Source organism: Tasmannia lanceolata, unplaced genomic scaffold (genome assembly GCF_043159265.1).
Source record: "Tasmannia lanceolata isolate RefF3 unplaced genomic scaffold, GAP_Taslan_0.1 ptg000037l, whole genome shotgun sequence".
In the NCBI taxonomy this organism is placed as follows: domain Eukaryota; kingdom Viridiplantae; phylum Streptophyta; class Magnoliopsida; order Canellales; family Winteraceae; genus Tasmannia; species Tasmannia lanceolata.
In genome coordinates, this window is record NW_027518714.1 from 53,898,073 (window position 1) to 53,917,794 (window position 19,722).

General features: G+C 39.1%; 1 protein-coding gene across 1 annotated transcript; it reads right to left on the minus strand.

The window, feature by feature from the left end:
- Positions 1-883: 883 nt before the first annotated feature.
- Positions 884-8,765, minus strand: LOC143860362 (cytochrome b5-like). The gene is made up of 3 exons (XM_077370949.1): positions 8,574-8,765; positions 1,574-1,640; positions 884-1,361 (listed from the first exon to the last, which is right to left on the minus strand). Exons 1-3 carry the CDS (start codon positions 8,658-8,660, stop codon positions 1,111-1,113), a joined length of 405 nt encoding a protein of 134 aa, XP_077227064.1. The 5' UTR covers positions 8,661-8,765; the 3' UTR covers positions 884-1,110.
- Between the last annotated feature and the right edge of the window lie 10,957 nt (positions 8,766-19,722).

Consider the following 19,722-nt stretch of genomic DNA (forward strand, 5'->3'; position numbering starts at 1 on the left):
ATAAGCAAAATTGTCATAAAAATATGGGAAATGATTTCAGCGCTCAAGTGTTTTATAAACATGCGCTCCACTTGTTTGTCGTGTAGTATTTAAAGGGATGTCAGATGATATTACGGATCTCAAAAAGCTCTTAAAAACCCTTTAAATGTTGGGTATATAATATAACCCATGTATGTTCTAATATAAGCCCAATAGGTAATGGATCAGGTAGGTATTCCAAAATAGATACCTTGGGTGTAATGCTTTAAGCATCCTGGCTTAAACCCTAATTACACTAACATTAAATACTACACAACAAATAAGTGAGCGCATGTTTATCAAAACATTGGAGCGCTGAAATCATTTCCCTAAAAATATGCCTAAGTCATGGAAAAAACTTGGTACTATGGCAAAAGTTGCATGGCTCATTGGTGATGGGTTCTACTTTTAATGAGATTTTATATGGTGTAAGCCGTTATAGTCCCTTATTTTTCAAAAAGTTTCACATCATAGGATGATCCAAACCATCCTTGTGATGGCCACAACGTAAACAGGTAGTTCCCCCAAAATCATTTCCATAGGATGATCCTAACCCACCGATCTATGAGGTTTCCATAATATGCAGTTCCTCTACAGATAGGAGATGATTCCTCAAGAATCAAAACTTGCACGAGTCACTTGGTCAACTTCATTTCCCTTTTCTTATATTTACTCCATTATTGTCTGAGTTCTCCAGGGCTGACAAAAAATTTCCTTGGTTTATTCTTTTACTCTCTTTTTTTTTACCTGTTTTGCTTCAAAATCTTAAAAAACAAAATCAAAAATCAAGATTTTGTTTTGCCGCTGCCAGGCAAAGGCCCACGGAACTTGGCCGATCCAGTCGTAGGATCCACGAGAAAAAACATAGTTCCAAAGCATTCAATTCCACACCTCTCGAGAGAATATATGTTGAGTGAAAGCTAAATGAGTTCTAAAATTGTGACTGTGGTAGAAAAACAAGCAAATAAGTAACCAGACAGAGAACAGACTCACTGAGTTGCAAACCCAACAATCTAAAAGATTTCTAAAACAACATTCTCACTAACTCGTTGTGAATGACTATCCTATGTAGTTCAGACATCCAGGATGAGCCTAAGCAGATTTTGTGTAGAATCGGATGCCGACAGCCAGGCCCAAGATTGCAACGGGTATGAGGAACTGGAGAAGCTTGATGATGAATTCGGAGGTCTTGTCCTGGTTGTAATGAGGCTGATTGGGAGGAGTGTATTGGGTTTTGGCGGGGATGGTTGATACGTCAACCTTCCCGACGTAGTATTCATCCATCATTGCTCTTGCACTTGGACTGTGCCCAACATCCTCAAAGTCATTAGTTGCATCTTTTCCTGTCAAACCACAGAACAATTCATGCCAAAAAAAATTAAAAAAAAATAAAAAATCACCTCATCGTTGAAAAATAAATGGAATAATTAGGGGTGTCAACTGAGTTTTATCTTTTGGCAAAACCTGTGATTTGAGTCAGACCCATTGACACTCCTAGAAACAAAAAAAACACAAGAAAGTGTTTTGAGTTACTTGTAAGGTAGAACATGTTTACCTGTTGCTGATAACAGGACCTCGTCTCCCCCGGGATGGTCTTCCAAGAATTTTGTCACATCGTACACCTGTTTCAACTCATTAGCATGTGTGATGCAAGGAAAAATCAATGAGATATCAAACACAAAGTAGGACGAAAGAAAGCAAGCGGACGATCTCCGCCATTTTGGTCTCAAACCACACATCAGTGTCTGATGAAGATAAGCTGTAAACCTGTAACTGTCTCCATCAATCACACTCAACATACCTGAATGTCTTCTTCTTTTTTTGAAAAGGTGTCTACCTGAATGTCTTATTCGCCTAAAACAAAGCATGAGGTTTAATGGAGGTTTGTCAATACTATTGTTCGATATGATGCTAGCACTTGAATCCCATCTCAGCCAGTAAAATTCTCTTTAAGTACTGAGTGTTTAGTCAGGTGAGTCTATACGGTTCCCAATAGCCATGTATTCTTATCAAAGTTAACAGCAGCCACTAAATTTCTTATGGGATTAGTGTCAGAGGATGAATGTCAAAGTCATTGCAGAATGAAAGCAGTGTACTAGCAAAACAAAGTCCAATTGGACACTTCTTGCATGCAACAGCAGCCCACAAATGCAGAATTTCACTCAAAAAAATGAAATGAGAATTTCACTCAAAATTACCTCAATCTTGTCTGGATTTCTTGTCGATTTAATCGACAGAAGAAATTTGACGATATATTATTGACCGGTTCACAACTTTATGCAATTAATTTGTGGGCACAGCAACCCATTAAATTTCGCATTGGGTTAGTGTCACTAAATTGCACATCAAAGTTAACAGTAGCCTCTAAATTCAAATAGGATTTGTGCCAGAGGATGAACATCAGCGTCATTGGCAGAATGAAAAGCAGTATACTACGAAGTCTAATTGAACACTACTTCCATGCAACAGCAGCTCACATATGCAGAATTTCACTCAAAATTACTTCAATCTTTTCTTAATTTCTTGTCGATTCATTCGACAGATGAATTTTGCAACATACTATTGAATGGTTCACAAATTTATGTACTGTGTCCGCTTCTCTCAAGGCCAAGATATGTGGAAAACTGAGATTTTCCAATGCGATTCAGCGTCGCTTCGGAAGATTCTAATTATCGCATTTTCACCCGGTTTTTCAGGTTAGAATGTGAAGCCTTGCTGAATACGCCCTAATATGCGGGCACAGAAACCCAATAAGATGCAGTTGGGGTTGCTTGGTATTTATGAAATGGTGACAGGCCAACGATCCAATATCAGCACGTCCAGATTGCATGGTATTCATATATCAGATGAGGAGAGAAATCACCTAGCGGACCTGTTAGGGTGCTCAGTTGAATGCTTCTCTGCGACGTATTTGGGTATCCCACTATGTGAAGGCAAACCACGAAAGAATATGTGGGACCCAATCGTTGAAAGAGTGGAAGCAAAACCTTGTATCGCTGGGAGATAGTATAATCCTAATTAAAGCAGTGCTAGTAAACATCCCGATATATTACCTTTTCCACTTTTAAATGCCTGATATCCCCTATGTCATCAACCAGATTGAGGAAATTATTTCTTTGTGTGGGTGGGTGGGGGGAGTGCGTGGGTGGGGGTGGGGGTGTCAGATGAAAAAAGGAAGCTCCATTTGGTTAGTTGGGAAGAGGTGTGTAAGCCAACTAAGGCGGGTGGCCTTGGAATCCGAAGACTGAAAGAGGTCAACAAGTCTTTATTTGGTAAATGGTTATGGAGGTACAAGGAAGAGATATCTCATTTGTGGACCAAAGTCATTGAAAGAAAATACGGCATGTACAAGGTAATTGGATTTCTGACGATAAATATAGATTCAGTGAGTTGACTATGTGGAGGGAAATTTTGAGACAAAAGTCCAAATCCAATGAGGGGATCAGATTTAGAGTCTACAAGGGATATAAAGTAAGTTTTAGGCATGATAAGTGGTGTGGGGGGGGAGGGGGTGTCAGATGAAAAAAAGGAAGCTCTCATTTGGTAAGTTGGGAGGAGATGTGTAAGTCAATTAAAGCGGGTGGCCTTGGAATCTGAAGACTGAAAGAGGTCAATAAGACTTTACTTGGTAAATGGTTATGGAGGTACAAGGAAGAGAGATCTCATTTGTGGACCAAAGTCATTGACAGAAAATACGGCATGACACAAGGTAATTGGATTTCTGATGATAAGTGGTGTGGATGGAAATTTTGAGACAAAAGTTCAAATTCAATGAGGGGATCAGATTTAGCGTCTACAAGGGAGATAAAGTAAGTTTTTGGCATGATAAGTGGTTTCGATTGTCTCCTCTAGTGGAGTTATTTCCAAACCTGCATAGGGCGGTCGTACATAAAGAGGCTGTTATACGAGATTGCTTCGAATGGGTAGAAGGACAGCTATCGTGGAAGATTTAAGTCAGAGGTAAGTTTTTGAAAGGGAGATAGAGAGGGTAGCTCGATTTATGGAGATATTGGAGGCATGCTACATATGGAAGATGAGAGCTGACAAAAGGGTTTGGAACTGGAGCTCGTCTCGTTATTTCAGTGTCAAGTCATTTTATCAACACATTGCACCTTATACCTCAAACTCGCATTTATCCAAAGTGTGGAGCATACCTGCTCCTCTAAGGGTTTGTGCGTTTAGCTGGACAGCTCTCCTCGACAAGATCCACATGGTAGATCATCTCAGAAACAGTGAAATGATCATTGTGCATTATGTGTGGAAGCAGAGGAGACAATGGACCACATTTTTTATCCATTGCCAGACGGCTAGGGAGATTAGGAGCCGGATCCAAAGGAAAGTTGGGATGACCAGGGTATTTCCGCTACGATTGTCTGAACTACTAGAATCTTGGCTTTCAATCTCATGGCCGGATAAAGGAAAGATATTATGGCGTGTGGTATTCATAGCAACAATATGGGTGATATGGAAGGAAAGAAATGCAACCGTTTTCAAGGGATTGACAAATAGTGCACTCTCATGTACATTGAGGTGATAGCACTAGCCATATCTTGGGTCAAGACCCTCCACAGCTTCACGTTCATCACTAGTTATGACCTATGGAGGGGGTGGAGAGACACATGTGCCAGTAGAGAGCAAAGGTACGGCCTCACCCAAGTTTGGAACCCCTGGACAATCCATGTTGAAACTTAATTTTGATGGATCTAGTATGGATAACCCAGGCCAGCTGAAGTGGGTGGTGTCCTAAGGAACGATAGGGGTGATACCATATGGCGTTTTCAAGACCAATCAGAATCACGGACTCAAACGATGCTTAGGTTAGAGCTTTGTTGAAGGGAATAAGGATTTTAGAGACTTCATACCTACGTAGATTGATTGGCTACAGGGAGCCGGCCGCCCCCATAGAGATTCGCACACTTGTTTGATGAGCTCTTCGATCGAATGGAGGGTGCTTCGGTTTTGTATCAGCATGTTCGGAGATCGGCTAACTTCGATGTCAACCGCTTAGCTCGAGCAGGCGTAGAAAGGGACAATCTCTCCCCTTTCGATCTTTTACCTCCTTGAGAGTCGTATTTTTGGTTCCTTTTGTTTTTCATGTCTCATCTAGCCCACTCTTGTTCTGATTTGTTTCCTATAATGACCATCTCGGTCATTTGTCATTAATATAATTTATCCACCATTCAAAAAAAAGATCAGTGGGAAAGACCCACACATGGCAATTCTATGGGTTGAAACTTCCAGATTATATATATGTATTGAATGATTCGATAGTTTTTTATATGTGAATGAGATTTCTTCTTCTTTAGGTGTGATACTTGAGGCTCTTTTTCTGTAGTGATTCTACAAGTGCAAGTGGCATGACTTGAATGGTGGGATGCAGTCCTTTATCCTGTTCCAATAAGTATAATGGATCATTATTTCAACTTTTAGAGTATGTATTGGTGTAATTTATAAATATATCCATCATCAATTTGGGTGTTGCTAATTTTACCTCGCCTGCATAAAACTTGGTATCAAAGCTTGTATTTTTTCAACAATGTGATTGTGGAAGAAGTAGAAGTAACAATAAGCCAATGGCACAAAATCATCGGAAGGATGTAGAGGAGACATAAAATCCCAAGAACTCGCCTTAAAAGCAGTACTGAAGTAGCCATTCAAGAAAAAAAAAAAAGAGCAGTACTAAAGTTTAGCAGCTAAATTAACATCTCCACTTCCACAATTAATATTTTTGGTATAAAAATACCCAATGTTATAGAAACCTTCAATATCTCCACAATATGTTCCAAACGTCCACGAAGGTGTCTATTATGTCTTAGCATAATATATAATATCCGTGTGATATACTTTCCCTTAATAAGGCACATGCATGGGCGTAAACTATGACAGAAGAACTTGCATTTAGAATTGCCAAGAGCCAACGTATGAATATTTTTGGCATAAAAAGATCTGATTTAACAAAACATTCAGTACCTCCTCAAATATGTTCCAAACATTCACAACGGTGTCAGATCTGTCTTAGCCTAATATATAGCACACATGAGACATACTCATCTTACCAAGGTACATGCATGGGTGTAAAATATGACAGGAGAGCTTGCATTTAGAATTGCCCCGAGCCAAGATATGGGTACATAAGTATAGTCAGTGTTTAAAAACGCGGATGTGACGCGGAATGCGGACATGAAAAATCCTTGTCAACTCGACGCGGACACGGCCAAGAACGCAGTTGACGCGGTCAATGTGGTCATAACTCGGGAGAGTCAAAGGAGTTTTTATTGACTCTAAAGGGCAAAATGCGGAACGCGGATGTGAACGACGTGGAATGCGGATGTGAACGACGCGGAACGCGGCCAAGAAAAATCCTTGTCGACTCGGGCGAGTTCCTTGTCGTGTCAAGGAGTTTTTAAACACTGAGTATAGTTATACTTATTTTTGTGTTATGTAACACGTAAAGAGCTAAAAAGGAAGAATTATTAGTTTTAAATATTAGAATGGCAATACATTTTCCAAAAAAAATATTAGAATAGCAATAGTAATATGGTACATATATAATTTTCAGCACTTAACAGTCCCATTTAATTCCAATGCATGAACCATCAATTCATTAGTACATGCTAGAAATGAATATGAGCGAGATAAAGCATAAAAGCATTGTAGGAATTGCAGATTTTGTTTTTTCAAAAGAACGGACAAAGAAATCAAAATGACACATCTGGGTAACATCAAAAGCACTTCAAAATCCAACTACATATCCAGCACAATTGCATTATAATTATTCCTTAAACACCAAAAAGGATTGGTTTTCACAATCGCAACCTTTGGAGCTGAGTCGTCTGACTTAAACAGAAATTGGAGAAGGCAGTGTCCAAGTGTTGCTGCATCATGTGTGTGAACGTCCTATATCCCAAAACTAGTCAAAATGAAATGACTTTAGCTAACAAAGGGAGACAAAGAACAGCTCCATCAGCCCCTAATAAAATCCTTCCAGGATATAAATTGTTATGGCTTAGAACAAAGTTATGCATTCCCTAATACTTCCCACTTGGGTTTTGAGGGTTTCAGATGCTCTTATAAATTCAATAAAAGGCAAGGATGGTTCCATATCATTGGGCCTAAGGCTGCATTTGGGTTGTCATAATCAGGAATCATAATTGGCACCTATTCGGATAACAGTGTACATGAAATGGAAAAATAAATTAAAAACAAATTTTAATTCAAGAAAAATCATTAAAAACTTCATTTCAACGAGGGCAGAATCAGAATACCACCACTTGGGATGGGAAACGGATGCCGGCATTTTTTTCTCCTTTAATTCCTCCCTAGTGTCATTTCCGCCTCCTTGATTCCATTCATTTTTTTAAACCAATGGTCGGATTTGTGTGGAATCAGAATAGGATGCTGATTTCAGTGCCTGATTATTACAATTCAAACGCACCCCATGGGTTTCTGGAAAAATCATGTATGATAGAAATACTCGAACCCTTTTTACATGAATAATTTAGGTGGAAACATGTTCAGATGTCAAAATACACAAGAAAATGTATAGGAATAAAGAGAAGCAATTGGATTCACTTGTACGTAATACAAAATCCGGTCCATGTTTTTTGTAAGTGCATATTTTTGGGAGGTAAAATAATGATTGGGAAGATTAAGGCTATGATACCCAGACAGCTAGACCTGTTTTTCTCAAGAATTCATTATATAAAGATAAAAATGCCTTGGAAAACACAGCACCAAATGAAATATCTACGAGTAAGATGTGATGGGTTAGAAAGACAATCAAACTTCTAAGAGTTGTTTCATTTGCATTAAGAGATCTCCCTGAAAGAGAAGGCAGTTCCATGTTCAGATGAAAAAAAAAATCATAGAAACAGAACCAAGGTTTTCAATTTTGGTTTTGGTCATCAGCGAAGCAGAAACTGTTGGGGTTCCACGCAAAAGCAATAGTCCCACATCGGACATGTGAAATGGATGTAAATTGGTTATAAGGGAATGGGCACCCTTCCTCTAAAGGCTAGCTTTTAGGGGTGAGTTCTACCCGGTTAAGTTCTCTACAGAAACATTTCGGTACAAAATCACGACCGAAATCCAGATAAGATTCTCCACCACTGGTTTTTCTTTTAATTTTTTGACAGTTTTTTAGAAATAACTAAAAGGAATCTCATTGTTCTTCTCTTTTTCTGCAGGTGGAGTTGATTTTTGTCAAGGTTTCTATAAAATTGTCGAAATTTCGACATAAACCTTACTTTTATTTGAAAAGTTACTTCTTTTTATCTAGAAAGCAACATGTTTCAGACGAAATCTGATATTTTTCCAAAACCAAGTGAATTTCATTCTGGTAGGCAGAGCAGAAAGAGATCTAAATGCAGGCTAGCTTGAAGCCTGTAAGGCTGTAAAATAAAATCGAGATACAAGGATCCAATAATATCAAAAGAAGAGTCAGGAATTCAATTGGGGCGAGATTCAAAGGCATATCACCAGCACAGATCAAGCTAATTATAGTCAAATCAAACCATTAATCGATTGATATAGAGATGGAGATAGAGATCTAATACCTTTCCGCTAATGATTAACCAACAATCCTTATTGTTGTTGTGTTTGGAAACATCTTCCAATGTAAACAATTTCTCCTCCACACCCATACCTTCTTAGTAGAACCCTAATCCCTCAAAAGCTAAAGATGGGAAAAGGGTGGAAATGAGGGTTGATGAAATGAGAAGAGGGGGATGAATAAGAATTTAAGTAGTAGTAAGGAGTTAGGTGGGGGGGGGAGAGTCGTAGCCAATCATCAAAGGTCTACTGCTTAGCTCTTCAATTTGGAGGGGTGGTAGGTGGACCGTGGACCGCAACATTTCATATTTCTTACCAATGCCACCGATCTACCATACTTGCTAAACCTTCTTCTTCTCGGCCTTGGGTAACTCACGCGCCTTTTATTGTATAGTGGGTCCCAGTCTAAGATCAAATCTGGACTCTTGATCAGAAGATTTTAGCTTTTCGGTCAAGATATGGTGAATGGACTGGTAAAAACTATGATCGGTCTTTCAAAGAATCTCTGTTCCAGAAACGAACTGAGAGGTCCACTAGAGATCAGAAATTTTTGAAGTATTTACTGGTTCTCCAGGGAAATATGTTGGACTGGAAGGGACACCAAAGGCCTCTGCCCTTCCATCCCTTGGATCGATAGAGAGGGAGGGCAAAACCATAGATCCTATATCTATCTATATGAAGAAGAAATCCAGGAGAACCAGGAACGGGGAGCTCTCCCCAATGAAGATGCAATTGGTTCGAATTTGACCATGGGGTGATAGGAGATAATAGTGTTTTTCCCTGGAGATGGAAAATTCGTCGTTCATCTTTGGCTTAAAATATGTTTAGTTGGATATTAAAATAAACCATAGGTGGCCGATGGACCTTCCGTGTTAACTAACAAGGTTTGGGTCCTAGATCATTATGAAGCGACCCACGTGGTCTTAGTCATATCATATGTAGACCTGGCAAAAAAGTGACCCGGACCCACAGGTCCACCCACCCTCCCCGTAATTTACGGGCCTGGGTCGCTAAATTAGTGACCCGTTGAAATTTGACCCGGACCTATGCGTCCCATCAAAACTGGGCCGAGCCAGGTAGACCCACGGCTGCCCGTAAAAACCCAATTGATCGATATTTTATATGGTAAAAGCTCTTCTAGTCCCGTGTTTTTCAGAAAGTACTATACGGACTACATCATAGGATGATCAAAACTAAAGCATAGGATGATCTAAACTGTCCATGTGATGGAACATAACGTAAATAGGTTGTGCCCCAAAAAAACATTTCCACAGGATGATCCTAGCCCTCCGATCAATAGGGGTTACCATAAATAATAATATGCAATTCCTCCATAGATCATCCGATGGAAATGACTTTTTGGGTTACGTTATGGCCCATCACATGGATGGTTTGGATTATCTTATTATACTATGGGAATAAAAACATCAAAAAAATTTAAAAAATACCCAGGTCACCCGTGGGTCCAACCTGGTCCATACGGGTGGGGTCCGGGTTCACCAAATAGTGACCCGTAAGATTCCGGGTCTTTTGTGACTCAGCTCGTACCACCCGGACCCGTATGGATTGGGTGAAACCCAGCCCGGCTCAGCCATTTTGCCAGGTCTAGTCATATGTTGTACAGGTATCATGAGATTTTATATAATGTGTGCCTGTGAAGTCTAGTATTTTTCAAAATGTACAGTAGGGCCCACTCCATAGGATGATCCAAACCATTCATTTGTTGGGCTACAGCATGAATAAGTTGTATCGAGTAAAACATCTCCACAGGATGATCCTAACCTTCGATCTGTAGAGGGACGGCACTAGGAAGTCTAAACTGAAGGGAGCCCTTGTAAAAAAGAGGTGAAAGGGCCCCCCATTGGCTGCACATCACCATCATGTTTGACTTTTCAGCCGTTACTAATGCACGATGGTGATGTGTAGCCAATAGGAGAGCCCTTTTACCTCTTTTGTGCAAGGGCTCCCTTCAGTCTAGAATTCCTCTTATTATTATTAATATTATTATTTGCAAAACCCTAACGAGTCTTGAATTGATAGATCAAGGGTCTATTTTGTAGAAAGATGACTATGTTCAGATAAATCAAGGGGCTATGATGATTCAACCAATGTGGGGTCACAAAAATGAGCAAGTCCGATCAACATATCTAATCACATCCTCGAGGTTCAAAAAGTAGACTAATCTAAGGAAATAGCCTAACAATTGAGTCTTTTTAATATTTTTTGGGGTTAGATTCTATGTGTGTTCTATTGATTGGAGGGTTCAGATCATGAACCAAAAATAGATTACGGCTTAAAAAACAATTATTGAACTTAAAATTACATTTAATTTTGAGTCTGATAATTGGGTTTTAACTCAATCCGTTATCATAATCTAAAATCAACATGACCTTAGTATTTTGTTGTTGGAGTGATGTTCCATTGGTTGGTTGGGAGGGTTGGAGTTGGTTGGTTGGTTGGTGTAGCTTCATTTTCATTAATATGTAATGTCAATTTTTGTTATTTTTCTTCTATTCATTAATTCAATTATTTACTTTCACATAATTCATATTTTTTTGGGATAATTACATTTACACCCGCTCTAGTTTCTGACACATCCACTTTCACCCCTATAGTTTAAAACGTGACAAATACACCCCTGTAGTTTCAATTTGTTTAAGGTAGGCCCCCCAGCTGAAGGTTCGTCCATAGATTGAAAGGTTAGGACGATCCGATGGAGCTGATTTTTTGGGCACACCTTATCTATGTCGGGACCCATCAAATGATTAAGCAAAAGAAGGTAAGATTCTCAAAAGTAAAATTTACCCTAAAATTATTTGTGGTTGTTTCTCTGTGTGCCAAAAATCTGGCATGGCATAAGTACTTAGGACGTGAATTTTTTTTCATAGTGCTTCTCTCAGCATAAATTTTACCCAGTAAATTTTAAACTTCCGCAATTGCCCATCTTGTACGAAACATATCGAATGAAGAAATAATCAAATATTCCAGATAACTCATGGTCAAAGTTGAACCAACAACTGCATCTTCATTTGTTCATTTCTGTTGGAAAGTTACCTTATTTCCCAGATTTGGTGGGAAAGCAATACCGAAATAGAAAGTGTTTCTAAATTTTATTTTAGAAAGCCTTGGTATTCAAGGCTCTTTACGTATACAGATTTGGAGGGTGGAAAAATAAGAGCGTTAATCTCTTTGTGGGCTGAGGCAAAGAGGCGAGGTGAAGCTCTTTGTGTGTTTGGGCTGGAAAGAGAGACAGAGAGGAGAGAGAAGAAAGAGAGGAGAGAGGAAGAGAGAAGGAGAAATAAGATGTGTTATTGGGTTTTCTTGTCGGGGTTTTCTCTTGGGTTACTCTCTTGTACGGTCTTGGATTTGAAAAGCAAGGAAATGGTTGGGGGTTTTGGGTTAAATCCATTGTAATCCTTGTATATTGTTTTTCTCATAGTGGAAGATCGTGTTTCTTGCCCGTGGAGTAGGCTTGGCCGAACCACGTAAAATCTTGATGTTCATCTTGTGGCTTGTTTAATTACTTTTACTTTTTCCGTTTAATTTGTGCAGGATCGAATTAATTTGCCCGGCGGGTTTTCTCAACAAGTGGTATCAAAGCTCAGTTGGAGCGATCGTCGAGGCGGGGTGGAGTGATTGTGGGTGTTGTGGTTGGATCACGGTTAGAGCGATTTTTTGGGGTGGAAAGATTGTCAAAGAAGATTCTTGTTCGAGGTGGTGCATTACACCGAGAAGTGTGAAGTAATCTGAGATGGCGGTAAAATCGAGTTCTATCCAATTCAAGATCGATAGATTTAACGAAAAGGGGGGTTTCACCCTATGGCAGATGAGGGTGAAGGACATCCTAGTTCAGCAGTGCTTGGCTATAGCGTTGAAGGGAAAGGATGGGAAGCCTGAGAAGATGAAGGATTCCGATTGGGAAGACATTGAGTCGAAGGCGGTCAACACAATTCGACTATGTCTAGTAGATAGCGTTATGTTTAACGTTATGGAAGAAGAAGATGCGCCTAAATTATGGGAGAAGTTCGAAAAACTTTACATGTCAAAAAGCTTGGCCAACCAGTTGTATCTGAAACGCAATTGTACGAGCTGAAGATGTAAGAAGGCGAGGATCTTCTGGAAAACATTATTGTGTTCAACGGGCTTGTGGATCAACTCCACAATGTTGACAAAAAGAAGGAAGAAGACAAGGCCATTTTACTTCTTACTTCTCTTCCTGATTCGTATGACAACCTGGTGACGACTTTATTCTATGGTAAGGATACGATAAAGTTGGAGGAAGTCACGGCATCGCTCTTATCGAATGAGATGTGGAAGAAACATCTTCTTGTTGTAAGTGAAGATCATGGGTTTGTTGTTCATGGTGGGAAGCAAAGAGGAAGGTCGTCTGACAGGGGATCTGGAAAAGGCAAGTCAAGATCCAAGGTCGGCGGAAAGGGCGCGCAGTGTTACCGTTGCAAGGAATATGGCCACATTAAACGAGATTGTCCGAAGAGAGCTGATAAGGCAAACAATGTTGCTACGAATACTGTGGTGGAGGTAACAGATGAACAAAGTGAAGAGTTTGGAGACGTTCTCACAGTCTCCACAGGTAATCACACTTCTCTTAATGATGAGTGGATTTTAGATCCAGGGTGCTCTGTTCATGTATGCTCCATGAGGGAATATTTTGTAACGTTCCAAGAGACAAGGGCGGGTGTAGTGTCCTTGGGTGACGGGTCTACTTGTGACGTCATGGGAGTTGGAACGATGAAGATCAAAATGTTTGATTGAGTGGTTCGTTCTTTGGGTGGTGTGGCGTATGTCCCGAAGCTACGGAAGAATCTAGTATCACTTGGCCGGTTGGACTCCAGGGGTTGCAGGATTTCTGCTGTAGGTGGAGCCATGAAAATCACATAGGCTGTATGGTTCTGATGAAAGGAGAGAAGTGTGGTGGGTTGTATCGTCTGGTTGGGGACACAGTGACTAGTGTTTCCAAGATCTCGATGGTTAGTTGGAAACAGAGTGGTAGCGTGTTTATGCGTAGGGACAAGTTTCCAGGTTGCAGACGATGGTGAGAGGATGACAGTACCTGCATTGGGGAGGATGGATTGAGATCCCTCTCCAAGGTTGACTGGGTGAGTCAACGGGTTGGCAGCTACACACGTGCATATGCCATGTTGATCGAATCAGGAGTCAGAACCAGGATGATTCGAGGGTGTGTAGCTGGTACTTCAGAAGGCCAATGGCGGTTTACGGTGATAGCGGACCGGTGGCGACATCAACGGAAAATCTTCAGGTGGTTGGGAAAGAAGCCAAGGTGGAGATTGTTGGAAAGTTGCCTTATTTCCCAGACTTGGTGGGAAAGCAATACCGAAATAGAAAGTGTTTCTGAATCTTATTTTAGAAAGCCTTGGTATTCAAGGCTCTTTACATACACAGATTTGGAGGGTGGAAAAATAAGAGCATTGGTCTCTTTGTGGGTTGAGGCAAAGAGGCAAGGTGAGGCTCTTTGTGTTTTTTGGGCTGGAAAGAGAGAAAGAGAGGAAAGAGGAGAGAGAAAAAGAGAAGAAAGAGAGGAAGAGAGAAGGAGAAAGAACAAGTGTTCTTGGGTTTTCTTTTCGGGATTTTCTCTTGGGTTTCTCTTGGGTTACTCTCTTGTACGGTCTTGGGTTTTGAGAAGCAAGGAAAGGGTTGAGGGTTTTGGGTTAAATCCAGTGTAGTCCTTGTATATTGTTTTTCTCATAGTGGAAGATCCCTTCAATTTCGATGAATGTAACCACTTGAAATAGTGAATATTATTCGAATTTTGAGATTAAAACTCCCCTTTGATCAATGAATTATTTTGAAATGTTTGACTGGCTACGCACAGCCTAGGTTTAATTGAAGGGATATTTTTTGAAGAATATTGATGATGAAATCCGAGAGGAGTTGCAAAAGAAGAGAGAGATTAGAAGAATTTTAAGGGCACAACTACCAATCGTGGGGAACAATAAATTAATGGTTTAGATAATGAAAAATCATCAAAGTGTTAGTAGCACTTGGTTTAAAGCCAAATATTCCTTGGCCCAACAAATGTGGAAGCCTAGAAGAATGTGAAAACAAGTATAACCAAATAATTGCTTCACGAGGGCAAGATCTCAGCGTGCCCGTTATAGTATAATGGTTCTGAATCTTATTAATCTGAAATGTCCATTTGATAGACCTTTCTTCAGATCTCCTATAGCCCAAACATCATGCCAATCATCCAATCCTAACTCCCAATTGTGCTTATTTTCCAAAGGATTCAAATCATATTTGTGGGATCATGATGATGTTGTTAGGCCATCATGTCTGGCAAACATGATTTTTTTTCCATGGAATATTAGCTTATCAAGTGGTGAAAGAGGGGTAAGTAGGGTGGGAGGAGAGACTTGACAAGGCACGGATTGGATGAGGAGAGTGTGAGAAGTGGTTAAAAATGGGGAAAAAATAAATTGTATTTTGAATGGAGTTTTTTTCCTCCTTGTTTTAAGCATTTTTCCTACCCTCTCCTCAGGTCCTCTCAGGTCTCTCGCTCTCCCACCCTCATCCACCATTGCATAAGCTAGTATTCCATGGAAAAAAAATCATGGCAGCATGACATGGCCTTGGAGTAATCCAAAGACCATGTGGGTTGAATGAAAGTGTCTGCATGATCTGGACATAAACGAAAGTGATGGCAATGCCCATCTTGAAAATTTGAGAAAGCGAATGTCTACTCACCCATGAATAGAATTCGAGAAAAAAATGGAGAAAAGAGCAACTTTTTTAGAGTTGGGTGCCTTTAAGAACTTTCTCAATTTTGATATGTATCATGTATATTTGGAACTCCATGCTGACTTGTGAAAGAAAGCTTGTCTTCTTCTATGTAAAGTTTTGTCTGCTTTTGTGAATGTGTTGATGGCTCTTTATGCAATGAATAGGGAACCAGAATGAAAAGCCCATTAACATTTATGAGAAGTCTAGTCTAATGTCTAAACACCAATCGTTATTAGTTCTATATGAAACTAACTACACAGTCGTTATGGCTATTTGAAAGGGTGGTTCCATCGAAAAAAAAGGATTCATCAACTCAAAGAAAGAATATCTGAGTACTTTAGTATGGGTGGAGAGAGAGTCAATTTTGATAAGTCAAAGATCATTATCAAATCTCCATCATGTTCAAAATATACCATAATAACAAAGGGAAGTTGGGGATATTTGAATCAAAGAGTACACGCCATTTTCATTCAAATTATGATACATACTTTGTTGTGTTAGCCAAGAAAAGCTAAAGAATATTTCTATCATCCATAAGAAGTCACAAGAAAAACAAGCAGATACTTATCTCTTTTTAGCATCCTCAACAGTCTGTAACATAATGACAAAAATTGTGATTCTTAAAAATTATATGCCTAATATCCTTAGCTGCAGTAAACAATAGTGAAAAAATGCTTGCTAATGAACTTGTACCACAAAAAACCCACGCTACTATGTACATGGAACAATCATATCATATACACGAAAAAATTTGTACGATTAATATTGCCAATTATTAAAATTGTTAGTCTCAACCATAGATCGTAATAAGCCAAATGATACAACAAATTCGGAATAACCACGCAACATTAACACGAAGAAAATATGGTTTTAATACCCTCTAAATGGTATAAGATTTCTCTATTGTCACGCCCCAAACCCAAGGTCCAGCCTAGGCACGTGACAACACCGCGCGTTCGTGAACTCGAATCCACAAACATGCAAGGCGTCTCAACAACATGCAATAAACAGAGCATAACTAAACCAATCCATTTAATAATGTGAATGGGTAAATGTCATAAGTAAAAGTAAACTGCGGAAGCTAATTAAATGTCCAATTGGACTACAATGAATAATGAAATAAATGAAATGTCTTAAGTCTGCTAATACTGTCTCTAAAAAATCAAACATAAAATCCTAGAACTCATCTGGCTCACTCCCAATCCCGCGAAGTCTGATCTCCTACTATTCCCCATATGTATTGTAAATACATAAGAGTGAGCTATTGACGATAAGATAGACAAGTTCTATAAAAATGATTAACATGAATACCTAACATGATAGTCATCGATAATTATGACAAATGCAAACTAACTAGCATGTCATGCAATATTAGTACAAACTAGCAGAATAACCGGTGCATAAAATTGGCATATAATATATGCTGCCATCGTGAAACTGGCCCACTAGTCTACATGGTCAAGGCACGCCTCCACTAAACCTACGATAAGCCAAGTCCCCACTAAACCTGCGGGAGACGCGATCCCCTCCAAACCCGTGGGCGATCATGTCCTTACAATACCTATGAGCGATCTCATCCATACTAATCTGTGAGAGATCTCATCAGTCATCCCCACTAAACCTGCAGAGGATAACATCTCGCAATCTAGCAAGAAATCTCATCTCCGCAGTACCTGTGGTAAACAACTACTCGCTAACCCACAAGTCATCTCATCCTCACAATACTTGCGAGAGACTAATAACGCTCACCAAGACACCACGTAGACCAAGGGAATATCTCTGTGCAACTGTGATGATCCATCCAGATACGAGTTTTACCCAAAGACCTTAACTGTATTTTGTTAAACTTGGACATTCCCATGTCCCACTGTAAGTCTCCAACTAATCCAAGTCATTACTGGCATAAATATGCAAATCTCACAATTGAAAATATTTCAATGTGTATTGGTAGACAAGCTACGGGTCATGAAAGACAGATCTTACGTTCATGATAAATTCCATGTGTAATCCAACATGTTGTTGATTTAATCAAAACAACCATATCACATGCACAACTTGAATAAGTATCGTCTAACAGATGAAACAACCAGTAATAAAACATGTCTACTAACATGTGATATTGTTCTAAGGAGTTTCTCCCCACAAACAAAATTCCTCTGTGGCTCCAGGTTCTCCCAAATTCTCCACACATCTCTCCCAAGGATTGATTTTGGCAGAATTTTTGGGCTCAAGTGACTATTTACAAACCCAATTACAAAGTCCTAGTCTATCTCAATTTAAGAAACCCTAATTAACTAGGATTGCACTTGACCAAAATACCCCTCCCTTAGAGGAATTTTCATCTAGGGTATTTTGGGGTATTTCATCTATTGCTTCAAAATAAGAACAACCACAACGACTCGAGAATAAACAAACTTGTTTGCCATCTTACGCTAAGCCTGCTATCTTTACCATTGAGAGATCTGAATCAATGCCAATAAGCTTGAACAAATCATCAAGATTGTCTAATGTGTAACCCTCTAGTTGATGGACCTGGGTAAAAAATTTATGACACTATATGTCTTATCTAGTTTTTTTTTATGTTCGTTGCAACAGACATTATCATATCAACCGTTGGGCACTACAGACCTCTTCCCCTGTATCGTTAAAGTTGTTGCACTACTAGCTCCCTTCTTTGACTTCGTTGAGGTCTTGAATGCCTTAAGCGTATTCAGATTGATCGGGTCTTGAGAGCATCCAACTCTGTCGCCTATTTATTCATTAGTATAAAGGTTAATACTGCACTTTGTCCTTACACTGGGGCTTACTATTTCCCAAAAAAATTATCATCTCTTCAAAAATATTGAAATTGTTTTTTTTAACTCATGTTAGCTGAGTGGGGTTGTACACTTATACAACAACCATTATAAAAAATATATATCAATTTACAGCGTTTAAGCAAAAAAGCTAAATTATATATATATATATATATATATATATATATATATATATATATATATATATATATGAGAAAACGGTTCCTACACATATGTGTAGATAAGTTATCTACACACTAGCTTAAAATACAAATGGGGGCCACATTATTTGGGTGATCCAAACCATTCATTTTTAAGGCCCTCACATAGATAGGGTGTCCACAAAAAATCAGATCCATAGGATCATCCTAACCATTCGAACTGTGGAGGCAAAAAATGGACTAATTTGTGAAGGTTTAAAGACATCCATTTTACCTCCACAAATCGTAGGGTTGGGATGATCCTATGGATCTGATTTTTTGTAGACACCCTATCTATGTGAAGGCCTTTAAAATGGATGGCTTGGATCACCCAAACAATGTGGGCCCCCACTGTATTTTAAGCTAGTGTGTTGAGAACTCTCTACACATATGTGTAGGAACCGTTTTCTCTCTCTCTCTCTCTCTCTCTCTCTATATATATATATATATATATATATATATATATATATATATATATATATGGTCTCACGGACCATGATATTTTTCAACCATTGATCACAACCAAACCCAATATTATCGAGCAACAATTTCATGATTGGACATTATTTTTTCGATTGTCCACATCCTATTTTTAGATATCTTCTAATTCCATTCTTCCTAGAAATGGAAGTGATTTCATTCTCCACACTATTGTAAGCATTTGGCTTTAAGGTCTTATCTATTACTCTATTCATGGAGCCCGCTACATGAGAAATTCAATAGAATTCTACACTCAACCTACCTTACTTGGATGTGAAAGCTCTTTTTAGAATTCCTCGAAAGTGCGGTGGCATTATTTATATCTGTTACACAAGTAAATTACATACACAACACCATGTCAATGAGAAACTAGAAGAACATCGCACGACAATTAAATTTTTTTAATAATTCCATCGACAGCATACCTAGCCAACTCAATGTATAAATCACAAGCTTGCTACTAAATGCATCATGTCACTTACAACTTTAAAATGTTAAGAAACACGTGCATTACTCTCAACATCAAACACCCCAAATTAATATAAGCCCTGAAAAGTATAAACACCCTCCCTTAATCTTTGATAGCTAGACAAACATCCTCCCGGCTAACAGATCCATAGTTTATGAGCATCGACCATCCCCAATCCTCTTTTATCTTTGTGCCATCCGAGTCTATTGTGTGGACTTTGACACTTGATTTTGACCAATTTCCCCCTAATGTACCTTGCACTATTTGGCCAATAGGATCCATTCCTATAATAAGATTGCAAGTCACATAACAATCAAGCACAACTTTGACTTGGGTAGCATATAAAAGGATGATTGAACGAAAAAAAAAATCTAAAATCATTTTCTTAATGCCTCAAATGTGCGCTCTATTGCATTCCACAAGGATGAATGAATGTCTGTAAAATATCTCT